Source organism: Cinclus cinclus, chromosome 8, assembly GCF_963662255.1.
Source record: "Cinclus cinclus chromosome 8, bCinCin1.1, whole genome shotgun sequence".
Taxonomy (NCBI): Eukaryota; Metazoa; Chordata; class Aves; order Passeriformes; family Cinclidae; genus Cinclus; species Cinclus cinclus.
In genome coordinates, this window is record NC_085053.1 from 12,746,476 (window position 1) to 12,766,286 (window position 19,811).

At 38.2% G+C, this 19,811-nt stretch overlaps 1 protein-coding gene across 1 annotated transcript in view; it reads left to right on the top strand.

Moving 5' to 3' along the window:
* DPYD (dihydropyrimidine dehydrogenase) overlaps positions 1-19,811 on the top strand; it is a 318,409-nt gene that overhangs the window by 22,500 nt on the left and 276,098 nt on the right. Inside the window, exon 2 of the mRNA XM_062497926.1 lies at positions 3,469-3,551. Within this exon, the coding sequence (XP_062353910.1) occupies positions 3,469-3,551 (83 nt within the window). The remainder of the gene's footprint in view (positions 1-3,468; positions 3,552-19,811) is intronic.

Here is a 19,811-nt window from a genome sequence, read left to right on the forward strand (position 1 = left end):
CTCCCAAAGCCTGCAGTTTATTTTATTAGCAGAAATAAATTGTAGCAGGGAAAAGTTGTATTTTGGTGGTTATGACAGGAAAAGCTTTTCAACTTGTTCATTAATCTTCCTTCTTCCTCATCTTCATACACTCGTTATTCATCTTTCTCATTTCTGGTTATACATTTTACCAGTATGCTATCTGTGATGCCACAGATAATTGTGACTATCCAGTCCACATCTGCATTTTAAAGTTGTCATGAAGCTTAAGATTTCACATTATAAACAAGTCATTCATTTATAGATAAAATATAAGTACTTGCTTCTTGCTCTTGCTTTATGGTACACTAAAATAATTCCAAGTATTTATCCTAGAATCCTATAAAAAGCAGTATTTAGGTACTTACATGGCTTTTTCCCATGTAATGGTACTTTGACTTACGATGACCATGTCCCTAACTGCAACTCTGTACTTTTTTTCCTCCCAAACTTCTCAAGGGTGATGTTTAATTTAGTATTGTGCAGAACTATAGATCTGCCAACAGTGATAGCATATAGGCTGCTATATAATTATTGAATCATAGAGTTAAAACTTCTAGACTGCAGCTATACCCACAAAAAATCCTTGGCAGTCAGCCACCAAAAGCAATTTTTTCTTTGCTTGCATTTTGATTTTTTCTACTTTTGCTGCTGCTGCTCAAAATGAAACACCTTGGACTTGAATTGCTCATTAGGCTTAAATTTTTGACAAATAATGGGCCTAAATACACTGTCCTAAGCAATATGCTTATGCATATGAATTATTTGGTGGTGTGGATAATAGAATGAGCTCAATTTTTGCTACTGGTTTAATTCTTCTGAATGTAAAACTCCCCCTGGTCATGGTCTGCTGAAGTTTCCTCGTTTCCCAGACATATACTTCAGTATTCTCATGCTTACAGCTTCATTGGTACTGGTAGCCTTTCTCAGAAACTAGTATCCTTTCAGATGATCTACAAGTATTGCATGTGAGCTGGCACTCAGACACATGAAGTGCCATCTATGCACCTGTAGCTATGCTTATATTTTGTATTTCAGACACCCTTTTCTCCTTCCTCTGAGAGGATCAAGCACGCTTGCATGAGTGGAAAAGCAGTGGGTATGATAAGTGTTTGCCTGCTCTCCTGTTCAGTAAATGCAGTCACTGATGACATGGTCCTGTGAGGTCATTATCCTTCAAGGGTTTGCTTCTGGCTCAGTTTTTGGCTCATTTTCTCCTAATGACCCTATGGTTTGCTCTCCAACTACTGTACCTTGCATGAGAGTTATTTGGCTGAAAATACCTGGGAAAGATACTGTCCAGAAACAATTCTCAAAAATGGTAGAAGTAAGTTCATCTTCTTGCCAAGTGAATTGGTACAGCATCTTTGTCTGTAATTTTTTTCTCCTATTTTGTTTTTTTGTTCTGCATTATCAGGTCATTTTTATATTGGGTGTATAGGTGAGATGGATTATTTTGTGTCTAAGGCTAAATGATCACAGCATTTTCTTTAGTTATGGACCACCTTTGTTACCCTTCAGCTAATTAATGTAGTATGGTCTATATAGACAAATAGCAACTGAACTTCATTCAGCATCTTCTACATGGACTGGACCAGTTATTTGAATTTGTTCAATCTTGAGACAAGTTAGTTGTGTTTGATAAAAAAATTGGTGTGCTTTGGTTCATCCGTCACTTTTACATGCTTTATATCACAAGGTCAAGAATCAGTTGTGTAGTGCTTAGATTTTGTGAACCTGTCACGAGGAGCTGGTGACACAGGACTGTTAAAACATTGGCTCTTGGAACAATATTCCAAATTATATTTCCTCTGGCTTCTTTTTTCCTGGAGGATGGGAAGTTTAATTTTGCTTACACAGGTACTTGCATTGATGAATTGAGAATCCTTCATTAATTAGTATTGTCGATTTGGATTTCTTTTTGATATTTTAAATTACTAGCCTGCCTCTATGTGCTTGGAGCTGAACATCAGTGTATGTTGCTCTGAATAATGGAATACTTCATTGTACAGCTTTCATATTTCTTTTGCAATGCCTTTGAACCTAGTTTTTACAAAGGAGAAAAAAAAGATGTCAAAAGATCCAAATATGTGTAGTTCTGTTAATTTTTCTGCTCAGAAATGTATTGTTAAAGTGTTAAAACTTTGTATTAAAAGGTCTATAATATTATCTAAAAATAATGATAGTTTAAATGTTAATTGGACAAGCTGAAATATCTTGCTAGGTCATTTACATGAGACTTATTATTTATTTACAAGAATCTTACTTATTTCCTTATAAGTAATGCTTTTATAACCTGAATGAGATTGAATGTAATTATAAAATAAAGAATCAATGCCAATAAGGAAAAACAATAGGTAACTCTTACTGTATTTATTATAACGAGTTTTAAGATGTGGTCTTAAAAATTAATTCACTTATTATATACTATGAAAGCAGTATGAACAAATAATAGTGCCCATAATTTCTTTTAAATTGTGGCTACATATAGAGCCTGGCAATCCCACCTTCGAGGTTGTTGGCAATAGGAACTGTACTGCTTGCAACTTGTTTCTGTTAAAACCCATATGGCAAAATTATGCCTCCCAGAGGCAACTTTTGGTATTGGAGAAGGTTGTGGAGAGCAGGGGTAACCTAAAAGCCTCCTGTATTGATGAAGCCTCAGGAGAATATAAAAATCCTATGGAAGATGCAGATGATTAGAGAATTCTTGTTCTCTGCTATTTCAGACTCACTTTGCACAGACACAAATTACTGCACTTCCCGGCATCTTCTGAATCAATTTTACTGTCTTTGTGGCAGCAGAAGAGAAGGATCAGTGCTCTAAAGTAATGGAACTGCTCACACATTCAGTAATAATTTACAGAATATATCAAAGTTTTACTTCATTTATTGTGGCAAAATTGTTGGTTTCATATTGCTTTTAGAAATATTGGTGAGCTCTAATCTGGAAGAAACATTGTGGTTGAGGTGTCTGTAAACAATCTTTTAAATTCCTGTTATGTTTTAAAAATTATATTAAAAAGGAATTAAATATGACTGTTTTCTTCCAATGACACTTCTTGTTTTATTGGGACAAAATTTATAACTGTTGTTATAATTCTAAAATGCTCATTTAGCTTTCTGTTCTCCTATCTGTGTGTTACAGTAGCACTGTATACTCACATAGAGACAAATGAAAAAAAATGAAGAAGAAAAAGTAAAAATTCTATAAATTTAATTATGGAAAATTTATAAGATGATTTCCATGACAACCATATAATAAGATTAATGTTTACTTTAATTCTGAGTTCTCAATGTCTTTTTAATGACTCCCATGTAATTAAAACAGAATGCATAATTTGAGGTAACATAATATAAATCAGTTTTGTTTGCATGACGGTGAATACCGTTAATACATGTACAATGAACTGTTTAAGAGCCTTACGTGGATATGTCCATTTGTTGCAGAACTGTGAGAAACTGGAAAATAATTTTGATGACATCAAGCACACGACTCTTAGTGAGCGAGGAGCACTTCGAGAAGCAATGAGGTAAGTCTGGGTCACCATAGCAACAGTCACAGATGTGGTAAAGAAAGAGTCATTCTTCATTATTGGGGGAACAAATGAGTTCATTGCCACCATTCAGCTCTATTCTCTAAGGTATTAATTTGTCAGTGGAGAGGCTTCCCTTGAGGCTGTACTTTGGTTTTGAAGCTGCATAAATGTTAAGCCTGACTGCACAGTAAAAAATGTAAATGTTTAATTTGTTATTTAAAATGCTTAAGGGGTGCCTTGCTTTATATTTATACTAAACTGTGAGTGAATGAAAATATTGTTCATCTAAATTCTGTAAGTGTTAAAGCAATTGTACAATGGTGTTTGAGCAAACCTGTGTTTGCTTTAAATTGAATTTGATTTTTATGTATGTAGTTCCTGTGTACTCTGATTTTATCACCAAAATTACATGATTTTGGTTTTGATAATGGAATGTAAAAATCTGTCTGGTCTTTGATGTGTTGTAGAGACGTATATTTTGTTTATTGTCATCATATTGTTGCACTTAATAATTAGAGGAGCTTAAAATTAGTCAGAAGATGAATTTTCTGCCATCCTTACTTGCACTGCAGAGTATCTGCATACAGGACTCCAAAGAAACTTGCCAGCTATAGTGCCTGGAAAAGGGAGTGATTACTATGCTGTAGGGTGGTGGAATTGCAGACAGGGTTTCTAAAGGAACTCACAGAATAATCAGGAAGTTGTTATTTACAGTATTATCTGTGAATCAGAAAATTATGTAAGCTTCACTTCTAAAGGTTTTGAAATTGGATAGTAAAATGTAATGATGCAAACATAATGCTTCATCTTACTTGCCTGATATCAGAGTAACTTCTTACACTTGAACCAGTGAAGTAAAAAGTAAAAACAACCCCCCTAAGAATCTACTTGAAAAAATAATAACACCTATTTGCTTTGAATGTGTCCATTATCCTTTTAAATTTATGGATATGTGTGAATGACTTGATTTGTGTGACTTATGTTCGTGATGCTTGTCTCATATACACTGTTTGAAAAGGTATTCTTACCTACAAGTATTCTGAACATTTCAACTATCACTGCTGCAAATAACTGTAAAAATAATGGCATTCACCTTTCTAATAGTGATTTTTGCTTCATGCTTGTATTGCTTTATATGTTTAGGGTTTTCTCCAAGTATGGTCAATCATCTGTGCGTGTAAATCTTCCATGTAGTGTCAGAAAATGGAAAGTGATTTAAGGTAAAGATTTGGGGAGTTTTTGGCAAATGAAGCCAAAAATTTAGCATTTCCAGCAAATTGAATTTCATGTTGCTGCTGTCCTGTAACAGTGTTCAGGTTTGTGACGTTTTGCAATACATGACTCAGCAGGGATAATATTTTAAAAACTTGGGAGCTGACAGCTCTTCGGTGATCAACATGGAATAGCAAGGGGAGCTTTGGCATTTCAAAGGTCATGTTTCTGTTACAAAGCCTGCTTAGAAGATTCTGGTAGTTCTTTGCTGTGCAAAAGCACTTTACTATCTCATAAATTTGTATCCTGGCTATTTCTGCTAGTGCACAACCTATTCTGAGAAACAGTTATTGATTGTTAAGAGTGAGAGATATTGTGCAGTGCTGGAATTTTCTTAATTGCAGTCATCATTATATGGTTGGTTGTTTCCTTAGTTGCTTTTTCATTTTGAGATAAAGGAAATACCTGACTTGCTAAATTTTTACTGTACTGTGTTTTTATAACATACTTGAGTGCCACATGAAAGGTTCAAAGTGTTTATTTGGAGAGGTGTATGCATGTAGGTGCATATATTTTTCTATAGGTGTATAAAAGATACTTGTTATTTTGTGTTGGACAATTTTTTCAACTGCTGTATAGTCACATCATTTACTGGGTGGCTGCATTTTTCTGTTTGGATTATCTGTACAAATGTAATTCAAATGGTACATTTTTATAGATTCAAGTTCACTTTTCCTTTTCATGGCAATAGTGGACATGGGACAAGGCATGAGAGGACACAGATTTGCTGACCTCAGTTATTATGAGGTACCTGCTTCCTTTGGGTAAGGGAAGCTTGTGGAGAGGGCTGCACATTGCACAGAAGTACTAAAATCATGTGGGCATGAAAGCAACAGCAACAAAAAAATCCTAGTTGGGTAGCTAAGTGGATATATGTGGATCACAGATGAGCCTTAAGTTGAGTGGGCAGTCTGCCCAAATCCTCTCTGATTTCCCAGAGTGGTACTACTGGTCTGCCAGATGAGAAATACAATGAACACTTTTTCCCAGTGCTCCTGTTTGGAACGAGACCTTCCATTTTAACTTCATCTTTTAGAAAAATGGTCAATTTAATATGGGTTTCAGTACTCTTCTAGTCTATGAGTATCACTGTGCTCTGCATAAACAAATACTAATATCCAAGAAGGGCCTTGTTCTCTTTCCAGCTCTTCAGTATTCAAATGAAGGACTGCATGAAAATTATCTTTTTTTTGTTTATGTATGTAGATGTATGTGAAATAAACTTTCTGAAGGGTTTTGAAATTATCACAAAGCCTATGAACTTTCTCTACTTCTACTTTAGATTTATTTTAGATTTTTAATGAGATAATGAGCTGATAGTAGTTTGCCATTATTCAGTATATAAAGAGTGGTATTTTAAGAATTTGATTTACTTGTGATTGCACATAAAATCATAAAGCATTCAATTCAGTAAATGTTTTGCTTATTTTGGTAATGTACTCCAAATGTTTTATTTATTACTATATTTTAATGCAGCTGCAAAGCTGAAGTAAACAATAAAAATCCATTAGTTTTTTTGAATTGGAGCTTATAAATGGACACACTCCTGCTTTGCTTACCTTGAATGTGTGTATGATAAACTAATTGGGTATTTTATGTAGCAGCTTGGCAGAAAAATATAGCTATATACCTATGATGTCAGGTTGCGTTAAGTAAGAGGACTGATCTTTTGTTAAACAAAGCTCAATTTGTTTTTAATATATATTCAGAGAGAAAAACATGTATACAAATCACCAGTAAAACTTCATCTCCAAATTTAAAGGAGCTTTCAGACTGGTTTGTCTGCTACAAGGAGATAAGGAGGAGCAGGAAGTGGTGTAGCTGGGTGCTGAAACTGGTTGTCTTTTCATCGGTGGTGAAATCAGAATGTGGACTGCTACAGTAAGCATTCCTCTGGGAAAGTAGGGTAGAGTAGCCTTGAGGAGTCTTAAAATTAAGCAAGCAATAATAAAACTCCTGCTCCCTCAAATTACAAAGTAACTTTTAGGAGAAGTGTGGCAGAAATCCAAACTCAGGTATTAATATCAAATTAGATATTAATAAATTACAAAGGTAAAGTTTAGTGAGTTACTGGGTTTAAAAAGGACAAATTTCAAAAAGCAGCAGATATCAGCTGGCAGGAATTCTTTTTCCTGCTGAATCTGTTCGCTCTGTGTACAGACATTCATTGTTGTCATCAAGAGAGAATCAGAACTGATGAAATTGGGAGGTTGAAGATGATCTTAACCTGTGGTCTCTGCATTTTATTGATTGCATACCAGCAAAATATTTTTGAGCATACATCCTCCATTGCTGTATGTTTATACATGTATTACCACTATGGTAATATTTTATGTGCATTCTGGAACACACCCAAGAACGGAAATTAAAAAAAAAAAAAGATAAAAATGAAATAAATACTACTGTAATTATTTTAATAAAAATAATTTATTAACTGCACAGAAAATATTTTCTTCTCACATTGACATAGCTTGTCTTACACATTCTCTGCTTTGGATATCATTGATCTGGACCATCTTCCTGGCTCAGAGCAGGCTGCTCAGAGGTGTGTGCAACAAGGTTTTTTTTTTATATCTTCAAGGACAGATGTTTCACAGACAATGTAGGCAAACATCCTCACATAAAACAATAGCAAAACTCAAACAAGCCACCAACACCCCTCCTCCCCGCCCTGTGTTTTTTTGGTTTTTTTTACCAGAATTCCACTTCAGCTTGTGCTTGTAGTTTCTTGCCCTTCTGCTGGGGACTGCGAAGAACAATCTAGCTCTGTTACCTTTATTCCTTCCCGTCAGGTGTTTATACATTTTGATGAGATTCCCCCCTGAGCCTCTCTGCTGCGTGTCCCCAGGTCTGCCAGCCTCTCCTCATATGACAGACACTCCTGTCCTTTAATCACCTCAGTGCCCCTTTGCTGGGCTCCCTCCTGTACATCCATATTTCTCTGGGTCTGGGGAACCCAGCACAGGACACAGCACTCCAGGTCTGTCTCGCCAGTGCTGGGCAGCAGAGAAGAATCTCCTGGCACAGCCCAGGTGCTGCTGGCCTTTGCTGCAAGGACTGTCTCGAGGTTCATCTTGTCCTTCAGGACCCGCAGGGCCTTTCCTGCAAAGCTGATTTCCAGCTGGCTGGCTGCAGCCTGTACTGGTAGCTGGGGTTGTTCCTCCCCAGGAGCAGGATTTCATTGTGGGTTTGTTTGTTTGTTTGTTTTTGTTCTTAATGTGATATCTGTAGGCCTGTTCCTCCAGCATGACGATGGGCAGCCCAACCCTTTGGAGTGTCACCACTCTGTAGGTGGTAGATTGCTTTTGAACACTGTGTGTATGTTACTAGGTGTTTTAGACCTGTGTCTAGTGTACATTTCGTGAGCCTGGTGTCAGACAAGTGAAGCCGTGGCATTTCAAACTAAACTTTTCCTGAATCTAGTGTTCCAATTTCTTACTTATCAACTGAGTTGGTCAACCATGGTGGGCTAAGGCAGTGAGTAGTCAGCGAGGCTGGTGAGGTGTTAATACGTAAATGGGTCCTACTTGTAGGTGGATATGGATATGGTCTGTCTTCTGAACACCGAGTATGTGTGAAAGCTTTGCAAGTGAAAATTAAAGCTGAGTATTTTTGTGTAGTCTTCTTGTTAGTAAAGGAAAACTGAAACATTTATTTGTACTTTGAAATGGGAAAGTTTGCTTATCTGTTTGAATCAGTATAAAAGATACCAAAGTTCATTTAGAATTTTCTTTTGCATTCATGTATTTGCATATGGTTTTGGATTATATGAACAAGGGAGTGAAGCTTCAACTGTGATTTCCAGTTTGCTAGAAACAGTTTCTGTTAATGATGATATTCACTGTTGTCTTGACAACTGTGCAAGCTGGGGTTAGGAATAATCAGGCTTCTTTTAATATGGTCTAGACTCTCAGATGTATTTGACAAATAGTTTCTATGACTGGGCAAAACCCAAGAAAACTGCAGTGTAAGAAGTTCCAAGGTTTCACAAGTATTCATTAGTTTGCAGAGTAAAAGCTGGAAATTCAAACACATAAACAAAACAAGTCTGCAGCACAAACTAAAAAATGTAGTAACTGACTAGTTAGGGCTCTGGCCTGAGATGTGGCAGAAATGGATTCATATTTTGGTTCTCAGTCAGGCAACTTGGTTTTCTTATTTTAAAAGCATCATAGAGCTCTAAAGTTAGAGGAAACACAGACATGAAGTATAAGTAAATAAGGACAATGAAAATGTCATGTTAAGTATGATTTTGCTTTCCTGTATTGCTCTTAAATTGTTCTGAGAGATAGGACCAATCTCAGGTAAATTGAAAGGGAAGATGAATTAAGAGGAGTAAAGGCTTGATCCAGGTCTTGGAGATTGTTCAAAGAAATTCTTCATGTTCTGGGAAGGTGGAAGCCTTTGTAGTGAATTCCAGTATTCCAAAGTTCTATACTTCAGCAAAGCCATCAATATTTTCCAGTATTCTCCTGGAGAAGCTGGCAGCCCACAGCTTGGACAGGTGCACCCTTTGCTGGGGTAAGAAGTGGCTGGACAGCTGGTCCCAGAGTGCTGGGGAATGCTGCTGCATCCAGTGGCCAGCTGGTCCCCATGGTGTCCTCCAGGGGCCAGTACTGGGCCTGGTCCTGTTTATCATCTTTGTAGATGGTCCGGTCAAGGGGATAAAGTGTAGCCCCAGTAAGTTTGCAAAAGAGTCCCAAGTTGGATGGGAGTGATGATTTGCTGGAGGACAGGAAGGCTCTGCAGAGGGTTGTGGCCAGGCTGGATTGATGAGCTGAGGCCAGTAGTGTGAGGCTCAGTATGGTGAGGTGCTGGATCCTGTGCTTGGGTCACAGCAACCCCTTGCAGTGCTGCTGGCTGAGGAAGAGTGTCTGGAGAGCTGCCCAGTGGGAAAAAGCCTGGGAGTGCTGGAAAACAGCTGCTGAACGTGAGCCAGCGTGTGCCCAGGTGGCCAAGAAGTGCAGTGGCATCCTGGCCAGTATCAGGAATGGTGTGGCCAGCAGGAGCAGGGCAGGGATTGTGCCCCTGGACTGGTGAGGCACCACCTGGAGTGCTGTGTCCAGCTGTGGACCCATCTCCTCAGGGAGACACTGAGGGGCTGGAGCAAGCCTGGAGAAGGGCAGTGGAGCTGGGGAAGGGTCTGGAGACTGAGTCCTGTGAGGAGCAGCTGAGGGAGCTGGGGTTTAGTCTGGAGAGGAGAAGGCTCAGGGCAGAATTTACCATTGTCTACAACTGCCTGCAGGGAGGGTTCAGCAAGGTGGGAGTTGGCCTCTTCTCCCAGGCAGACAGTGACAGGAGGAGGGCATGGCCTCAAGCTGTGCCAGGGAAGGTTCAGGTTGGACATCAGGAAGAACATTTTCTCTGAAAGGGTTGTCAAGCATTGGAACAGACTACTCAGGTGAAGTCACCATCCCTGGAAGTGTTTCAGAAACAGCTGGATGTGGCACTTCAGTGCTATGGTTTAGTTAACAAGGTGGTGTTTGGTCAAAGTTTAGACTCGATCTCAGGGATGTTTTCAAAACTTAATGATGCTATGAAAGTAGCCACTAGCCTTGTGTTGGTGTATTTATTTGGGACTGAGGGAGTAAGTCCAAATTCCTCTTCTACCTTCTTCTATATTTACATTTGTCTCAGTGCAATCACTTGAATGCTGCTTGGGGCATGCTTTTTGGGGAAAAGCAAGTGATTGCTTTTTTATTGCGTATTTAACAAAAATGTTGTGCTGTTTCCAAACTGCAGCAACGCTTTGCATCTTGGGTGACTAGCTCCTAGCTCGTGCTCCTCTGATCTCTCTATCTCAGCACCAAGAAACAAACACCCTCTGCCACAGAGGACATATTAATTAGGTAAGCCACTGATTGGCTTATTGATCTAGACCCTTATTTAGACTGCATTTGGCTTAGAGATATTCCCTAAAAAAATTAACTGCAGCGGTGTTCTCAGAATGAAAACAAAAAATCCCATAAAATAGTGGAGTTTTGGGAATGTTTATCTTGCTCCCCTTCAAATTTATTTTCTATATATGTGTCTTCAGAATTTTTTAAATTTACCATATTATTAATAGCATATGGAGATGAGGAGATGCTGCAAAATTCTAGTGTTTCTAGTCACGCTGGGTGTTGCATACAAATGCATGCTGAATGTTAGAAGCACTTGAGAACTTGTAATAGTACTTCCATTATAACAACCCATGTGGCTAATATGAGTTTAATTTTGAGTGCCATTTTGAAATCAGAACTTCACTATCATTCTTAGTTTACATTACAGATCACACAGATTGCCAACATCACTTGCACTGATGAAGCGTTAGCCATATGCCTTTGCAGTGCAAGGCTGCCCTGGGTAAGGATAGCTATGACTAACCAAGCTGCTTATGTGCTAGAAGCTGTGTAGTGGCGTTAACAAAGCACTGTTAAGCTGTGCCCATGCAATTTTACCATGCTCTTTGTTGGCTAACTAACTTGTGAGTCATCCACTAGCCACCGTTTGAGAGCTGGGGATGAATTGCTCAGTTCTGGCTATGATGGAATAATTTCTACCTACTGATAGATGCTGCAGAGCTGTAACACCAAACATGTATAGGAACCCATGACATTAGTGTAATTATTTTTGTGATTTGTTAGAACTTGCATTGTCTTTGTAATTTCTATGGAGAATTAAATAACTTAATATTTCATTTTCCAATTAAAAAGAAAAAGAAGGTTTTGATACATGTTAAGTCCATTTTTTCAGGTGTCAGGTATAACTCACACTGAAAATTTTGTGAAACTAGTGATAATGCTTAACTTCTGCACCAAAGAATGTAACTGCTCCAGTGATAGGCTGGTTTATTTAGATGTTACAGGGGAGGAGATGAAGATAGGTTAGACTGTTTCCCGTTGAATGTTCCTTTAGTCATTTAGCTAGGATAAACTGACAAATACAACTTTAACTGACCTAAAATAGTGTATTGATGATGGTTCTGAATGGAAAATATGAAAGGATATTGAACTTTTTTTGCTATTCCAGTCGACAATGTAGATTGCAGTTACTTTACATGAGAGGTTTGAATTACGCCTTGTATTGTATATAACCCATACATGGGTATAGAACAAAAGCACTGTGAGCAAAATAGCAAGCAATATAGTAAAATAGCAAAATAAATAATATTCACAGATTTGGAAACTGCATTGTAATTGCTACTTTTGTTGATATACTGAAATGTGCTTAAGGAAACATCTTACATAAACATTTTTGATAAAATCTTGTATATTTCTCATATGCTCTTTTATGTATATTACTGTGACTGAAATATGCTTTGGGTCTGTTCTGAGTATGGTAAATACATAATTTCTGTATTTGTGTGTAGCATTTCCAAGAAGTATTTCAGAGGGGAGAGGAGGAAAAAACCCCTACTTTGTGTCACTTCCGCTGAGGAGAGCCTGGTTTTTGTTTTGAACCATTTAGTTTTATGATTTAAAGAAAATAATTGGATAACAGTCAAAATTTGGTTTTTAACAAACTGCAGGAGATGTTGTCTGATGTTGATGGTGAAAGAGATTTTGAAAACCACTGTGACAGATGGCTTACCACAAAGACTCCAAAGGTGGCGTGCAGGGGGTGCAGCATTGTACCTTTCAGTGACTAACAGCCGCTCGTGTGCAAACAGAGTAGAAAATTGCACTATACAATTTGGAGTTCACTCCATGGGTTCCCTCTTTGTTACTTTTTAAAATGCAAAAGTTGAAAATATTTCTGAAATGTGTTCTTTGCTACCATTAGCATTCAGGAAAATGTGCTCTGGATTGTCAGAGAGGCAGTGTGTACAATATGGACTACCAGCCTATACAATTCAAGAAGGGTTTTGGTTTGTGAAATACAATTTTTTTTTTTTTAAAGTACAGATGTAAGTGAAGAGAAACTGGTGGTTTTCCATGAGCCATGGCTTTTTGTTTGATTATTGATGCTTGATTTTATGTTGCAGGGCTTTGGATGGTTTAGGTAGGAGGTGCATTTTACCGTTATAAACCATACTGAAAGTTGAATGTACACAGAAGCTGGGTGTGTTGAAGATCTGGCAGAGAAGTCAGATGTTTTAGTGGAAGATGTTGAAGCTCATGCTGTTTAATTTAGAAGTCATTAGTTTAATCTGTAGCCAGCCTATTAAGAGTACCACATTCCACATGTATTCCACATGTATTTAACAAAGGCCATTTTCTACTGTTTTGTCTACAGTCATAAACCAGTCTGTCTTTAAAAATGCTGTTTTACATATATCTGTACTTGTTTCTTTTCAGACATCTACTGTAATTTTCAAAAGCCTGAAAAAGTGTAATCTTTTTTACTCCATTGTGTCGTCCTTGGACTTTCTGTTGCTATGGGTGTCTTTGAGTACATTCTCTTTGGAGTTCACGGTACAAAGCAAAGCTAAGGGTTTGAGGAAAAAATACAATCTTCACTCAAAATTGCATTATAGTGTGTCTTTCTGTTGTTATGTTCATTGTTGTCAGGTAATCATTATCTTTTCTGATTATGGTGGTGCGCTGATTTGGGTGAGACACAGTTGGCTTTCTTCACAGTAGCTGTTCTGGGATTTTGGATTTGTGCTGAAAACAGCGTTGATAGCACAGGGATGTTTTAGCTATTGCTGAGCAGCACTTGCACAGCATCGAGGCCTTTCCTGTTCCTCACTCTACCCCCTAGCAAGGAGGCTGGAGTGCACAAGGAGTTGTGAAGGGGACACAGCCAAGAGAGCTGACCCCAACTGACCCAAGGGATACCCCAGACAGGTGTGGAGGGGGAAGAAACTCAGAGTTGTGGTCTTTGTCTCTTCTCGAGACGCTAGCCTGCCAATGTAACATAGTGAATGTGTTCCTGGCTTTGCTTTGCTTGCACGTGCAGCTTTTGCTTTACCTACTAAACTGGCTTTATCTCAGAACATGAGGTTTGTCACTGTTACTGTTCTGATTCTCTTCATTCTGTCAGGAGGGTTTGAACGAGTGGCTTGGTGAGGCTTAGTTGCTGACTGGGGTTAAACCATGGCATGTGTTTAGAACCCCTTGGTTATAATGACTGTTACTAGCTACTGATACTTTTTTTGCTGCCTCAAGAGTTCTTGCTTTATGTTGTACTGGCTGTTGTGGTTTTTGGGTGTAAGAACAAACATAGAGTTCCTAGAAGTGTTTTGTATATTGGGGTGAGGGCGTTTCAGAGATTAAACTGTGGGTCCAGCTGTGCCCTAAGATATTTACCTTCCGTCAAAATTAATCTGTCCTTCCCCTGTAGATTTCTGAATTTAAATCCTGTTTATTTACTTGAGGCTGCTTGGGAGACCAAGAAAAGATTATCTAAATTTAATGTTCTGATGGAATCAACCTGTTTATTTTAAATAAGACTGTAAAGTGTGCCGGGTTTTTTTCAGTAAGACAGTTGTTAAGATGTACGGGAATCAGTACCATGCATTTAGCTAACTGGATGCAAAATTTCACAGAAAGTATTTTCTATCCTTATTTCTTCAGAACAAAGACACTTTACATCAGAATCTGTTTCATTGGGGCTTGTTATTGAAAAGTTGATGGGCAGCCATTTAAGCCCAGGTTCAGGGACACCACCCAGAGGCTTTCACTGCTAGTGCCTAAGGCAAGGCTACTAAATCTCTGGGCATCTGTAGGACCGAGGAAGTTTAAGATCTCAGGCAACAATTTGTACAAAGAAGCAGCTTACAGAGTGAGACAAACTTAAGAGGTGTAACAGAGAATAAAGGAACAAACTATTCTCAAGTGACCTCTCCTGCCATCTTGAATGCCCAGGACTGCTTGTCTAGGGTGTGTTTTGTAAGATCTACAGAGTATTGGCAGTGACAAGGATCTTTGTGGAGCAGGCGTTTGCAGAAGGTTTCAATTTGTATGCATTTAGTGTATTTAGGTTGTTCAGCATTTAGTTCTGTCTTGGTCCAATACCAAAAATCAAGGTGATTTGTTGTTTTTTTGTGGTTTGTTGGTTGTTTTGTTTTTTTTTTTTAATTCCACAGGAGGAAAAAAAAGGTCTCTTCTGTAAAATAAATCCTGAACTCTTCTAAATACCACCCTAGAATTGTACCCATTCAAATGAGTTTTAATAATTGATCTGTATATGGAATGGAATGGACTGGACTGGAAAGAATTATAATGTGATTTCCATCAGAATACTTAGAAAAGACTTGATTTATAATCTGATACCATTACCGTATAATAGTATTTTAAAACAAATAACTTATTTTAAAATGGTATGGCTATTTTTTAAGCTCCTATTTTAATAGCATTTAATATTTCTACTATTTCCACATTAAAAATTAGTGATTACTATATATAGTAATTTTTAAATTTAATAAAGTAACTATGGCTGCTATCTTTGTAAAGATTATTACTTTTATTACTACTGTCAAATAGTAGTGTTTAATGGTACTGATTGTCACAAATACTTTTCTTACTGCTATATTGCCTACTGAAGATTTTTCCACATTTGTGGTCATTAATTAATTAATATTAACCAAGCATTTTCTTTGTAATTGTTAATATAGAAATGTAATGAAGAAAAATATTTTTAAATTGGCACCTGGCAGTATTACCAAAAAGTCAAGAAAACACTCTTTGAGGAGCATTTTAAAATAGAAAAAATATATTAAGAAAATATTTTTTATTTTTATCCTATCTAATATATCTTCCTGTTTGAGCAGAATGTTTTTTCTAGTGCCTCTTCCTGCTTATCTGTGTTCTTCTAATGAAGAGAAGATGCACTTGAGCATGTGTAGAACAGTTTCTGTTCCTGGGCAGCTACAGTGGCTTGCTAGGCTGTTCCATGTTGGGCTGTGCCTCGCAGTATCCACCTCTCAGTCTTCCCATTGCAGATTTGCTTGCATGGCAACTGCAGGTGTTGTTAACCCTCTTCTGTGCTGAAGGGTATTCCCTTGTGGCTTCTCAGATTCAATATTTAATTGGGGTGGGAATTGTTCTTCTTGTAATTAAAGAACTGTACAGTGTTGTTTAGAAATACTTGGACAGGAATGGTTGTATATTTTAAAAGAGATTCTGGGTCCATTGAGTGCATTCCACCAAAGAGAACCTCTGGCCACGTGGCTGCAGTAGCCTAAACAGAAGATATTTCTGGAGTGCGCGGAGGTGCAGCTGCACAATTAGCAGCATCTGGCGTGGCTCTCTCTGGGTAGCTGGACGAGCACAAATGGCTCCTGTGTGGAGTCACACGTGTAGTCGTGGCCTGCCTGCGAGGTGCCTCGGTGTCACCTCCCGGGTGCCGGTGCCAGCTGTGCCGGGGCACTGCAGGGCACTGCAGGGGAGGGATGCGCTGCTGCTCCCGGTGCCCCTCCGGGCAGGTGAGCGCTTCCCTGCTGTCCCTGGCATGGCTGGCACAGGGAGCTGTGACACAGAAGCTGCAGGGACGTGCGTTGCCACGGTGGCTGCTCAAGCCCATAGGACTAGGTTAGAAGTAAGCTAAAATAAACATTTTTCAGGAAGGGTTATGTCGGGCTTAATGCCAGCTGTTTTGTTGTAGAAGCCTTCTGCTTCTGGGCCACACTGCTCATAGACACAGTTGTTTTGAGGTCTCTTCTGCTATTAGAGATGTGGCCATTCTAGGCACAAATCCTTCTGTGGGCAGAATCATAAGGAAAGGCTGGTTAACACCTCAGAGGAGAGACCCACTCTTCACCTATTTGAAGGTGAAATCCCTGATTTTCCTTTTATACTACAGGAAGGCATTTAACCAGCAGGGACTATACGCAATTAATTTTTTGTCCTTTTTCTTAGTTGAGATAGATCTATTTCAGTAACTGTAAAACTAACTCCCTGCTTCTTTGATCAGTTTTTTGTTCCTTTATTCTATTTGGGTGCCTTGGGTGAATGAAGACTTTACCTCCAATTTGGAAGGGTCTGAGTAATCTTTCTGCTATTGGTGTTGCTTACTATTCTTTCTCCTGCTAGTATAACAAGGTCATAACGCATAAAATGTATTTTGTTTTAAAACTAAAACTGAAGACAGAGCCTTGAAATGCAACTTCTCTTAATACTTTCTCTTCTGTAGTACTCATTTAATTCATGATGTAAAACAAGAACGCATTGCTTTTGTGCTGGGAGCACAAAGCCACAAGTTGATAATGGTAACTCAATGTTTGTAATATAAAGTGCTGTTCCTGTAGTGTGGTCCAATTACACAATAGTAAAGCAATGCTGCTTTCCTATTTGTTTCAGTAAGTTTAGCACAGCGGGAAGTGTGGCATTCTTCCAAGGTAATGCGTCAAGCTTACAGTTGGATGGAAGTGCAATGGAAATTATTCCAAGACTTCATGTGCCAGCTAATAACTCTTGCTGAATGTATGCAACAATCGTCTTGTGAAGTGTATTTGATGTTATTTTATTGCAAGGATTTTACATTTAATATTGAGATATTATGGTATTCTAGAGATATTAATAAAATTTTCTTTGTAGGTGATACATTTATGGCATTGTAGTTTTAGTAATCAAATGCAATTTCTGTCTGGTTAGCGATCATGTACACCCTTTTAAAAAAATCATACTGTATCTTCTAAAATCAAAAAGAAATACTCCATTAATTAGATCAAATTATGCACATTGTTCCTCCAGAAATGTCCTATTTTTTGAGGAAGAATAGATCTAAAACAAAATCTTAACTGAAAATATATCCATGATAGCAACAGAACGTCTCCTTTCTTTGTGGAAAGTAATAATGTATCAGCCGTTTGGCAGCTGGGAGAAACCAGAAATGTCCAGGCATCTTTTCTGGTAGTAATTTTGTTGTAGAGACTTGGGGGTTGGATAGGAATCAGAGTTTTTGTAGTTGGTCTCATTCTTACCTAGTTTTCACGTTGCTTTAAAGCCATTCCCCGAGTCAGTAAATATCACTGTTGCGCTGTGGCGTCAACCCGCTGCAACTGTCTTAAAGACACACTGATATTCTTTACAGCTTTGAGCAGTCCTCAGCAAAATACATACATTTAAAATACCATGGCAGTGGCTTTGTAAACAGCTCCATGATATATCTTTTCATGTTTCAAATGTAGTGAGGAGCAGCCACCATGTATGGAGCATTAGCAAATAGTTCACAATTAAGGAGTTAATCTTCAGCCTCACTAGCAGTCTTGGAACAGAGGGTGTCAGTGCATACTAAAAACAGTATTGAGTTTTCTTTTTGTGAACCATAGAGAGCTCAGAGTACATAGTTTAGTTGCACACAGGCTATTGAATGCTATCATAGGTAAAAATACCAGCTGTACTGCACCTGGTTTGATTTTATGATCATAAAGGTAAAATTCCCCTCTATCTCAGGCTTTTTTTTTTTTTTATTCCCACTGCTGATTTTTCAGTTGATATTCTTAGAAGGGTATCTGACACCTCTTGCTCACAGATATATAGGCATTTTGTCTGTGGAAAGTTTGGGCATACAATGAAGATAATAATTACTACTAGTGTTTAAAGCTTTCCAAAGGTCTTTAGTTACATACATACGTACACCTTTCTTGAAGCATTTCTGAATGCCTTTGGCAGCATTGATACAGCAAATGGAAGGTTGGTTGTTATTGGCAGTATTTGTTGTTCCAGAGGGTGTGTTTGTTCAAGCTGGTGGGGGTAGTTTCAACACTGACATGTGAATGGTATATAAAAGAAAATAAAGAACAAAGGAGATGCACAGGGGTTAATCAGCCAACCATCAGCCTTGGCCCATGCTCCTGCAGGCAGAAGTAGTGTCAGGTTTGGGGAAAAAGAAAAAAAAAAAAAAAAGACTGAGCTAGTTGAGCATCAAGAACCTGCACAGGTCCACCAAAGCAAACTGCAGACAGTTATTAATGGGACTGAAATTGGGGATTAATCACTATTGATATCCCACAGTATTTCCTACTAGCATCAAGAGCACCAACAAATTCTCCATGCAGTTAATATGGTGAGCTTGCTGACTACAAATGTGTGTTGTGTCTATTGTCAGCATTTAATGGTCCTTGTGCATGAGAACTGCCTCACACAGTGGGGAGTGAAAGAAGAGTGTGTTGAGTGGACGAGGGTACATGCTGATTTGGCAAAGGATATAGGATGAATTCCTGGGTCAGTAGTGATAATGATCAGAGTGCCTTTCTGAAGAATAATTAAGTATGGGCTGGTCAAATTTTTCCTCTCAGTAGTGACATAATTTGGCATGGTATGTGCCAGTATTTATGGAGAATACACATTTGGGATTGTCCAAGCTGGTTTTAGGCTCTTAGAGCTGCTTACAGAGCTTTGAAAGCTCTATTTTTGATTGTAAAAAAAACCTCAACCAAACCACCACCCCCCCCCGCCACCCCATTTGAATGTCACCTGTCAGGGGTTTTGGGGACAGCAATCACAAAAAGAGGATCAGTCAGAGATAAAGATCAAAACCACAGAGTGACAAAACATGGTTGTCCCTGGATATCCTGGATCAGCATATCTGCTCAACACCTTGCTTTGCTTTGATGACTAGTGCTGACACTGAGATGGTGCTGCTTTTTTCAGTAACAAAACTCCAGCTGAACCACTGAGTCAGTATATGTAACGTGCTGTGATTTTTTTTTCACCTATTTCTTCACAGACAAACAAACATACAGTGAGAGAAAAGTCATTACAGTGTGCATTTCTAATGCTGCAAGCAGGCCTGAATTACAAATAAAGAAATCCTAGTTCTATAAAAATAAATAGCATATTTCTTCAATCCAAAGCCTCATACCTACTTCTGTACAAAGCAGAATGATTGGAAAGTTTAAACTTGGTGTTTTGTTTATTGTTATGAATCATTCATTAATTGCCTTGTTAAATTTCATAATTTGATTTTTTCCAGATGTTCAATTATTGTTTTTCTGAATTTTCACCAGTAAATTTATAATTATTTCTCTGCATTGTGTGTGCAGTGTTGTCTTTTATATTTAGTGTGGAACTCCTTTTTGACAGTAGTGGAAAATTATTTTGAATGTTTGGAGGT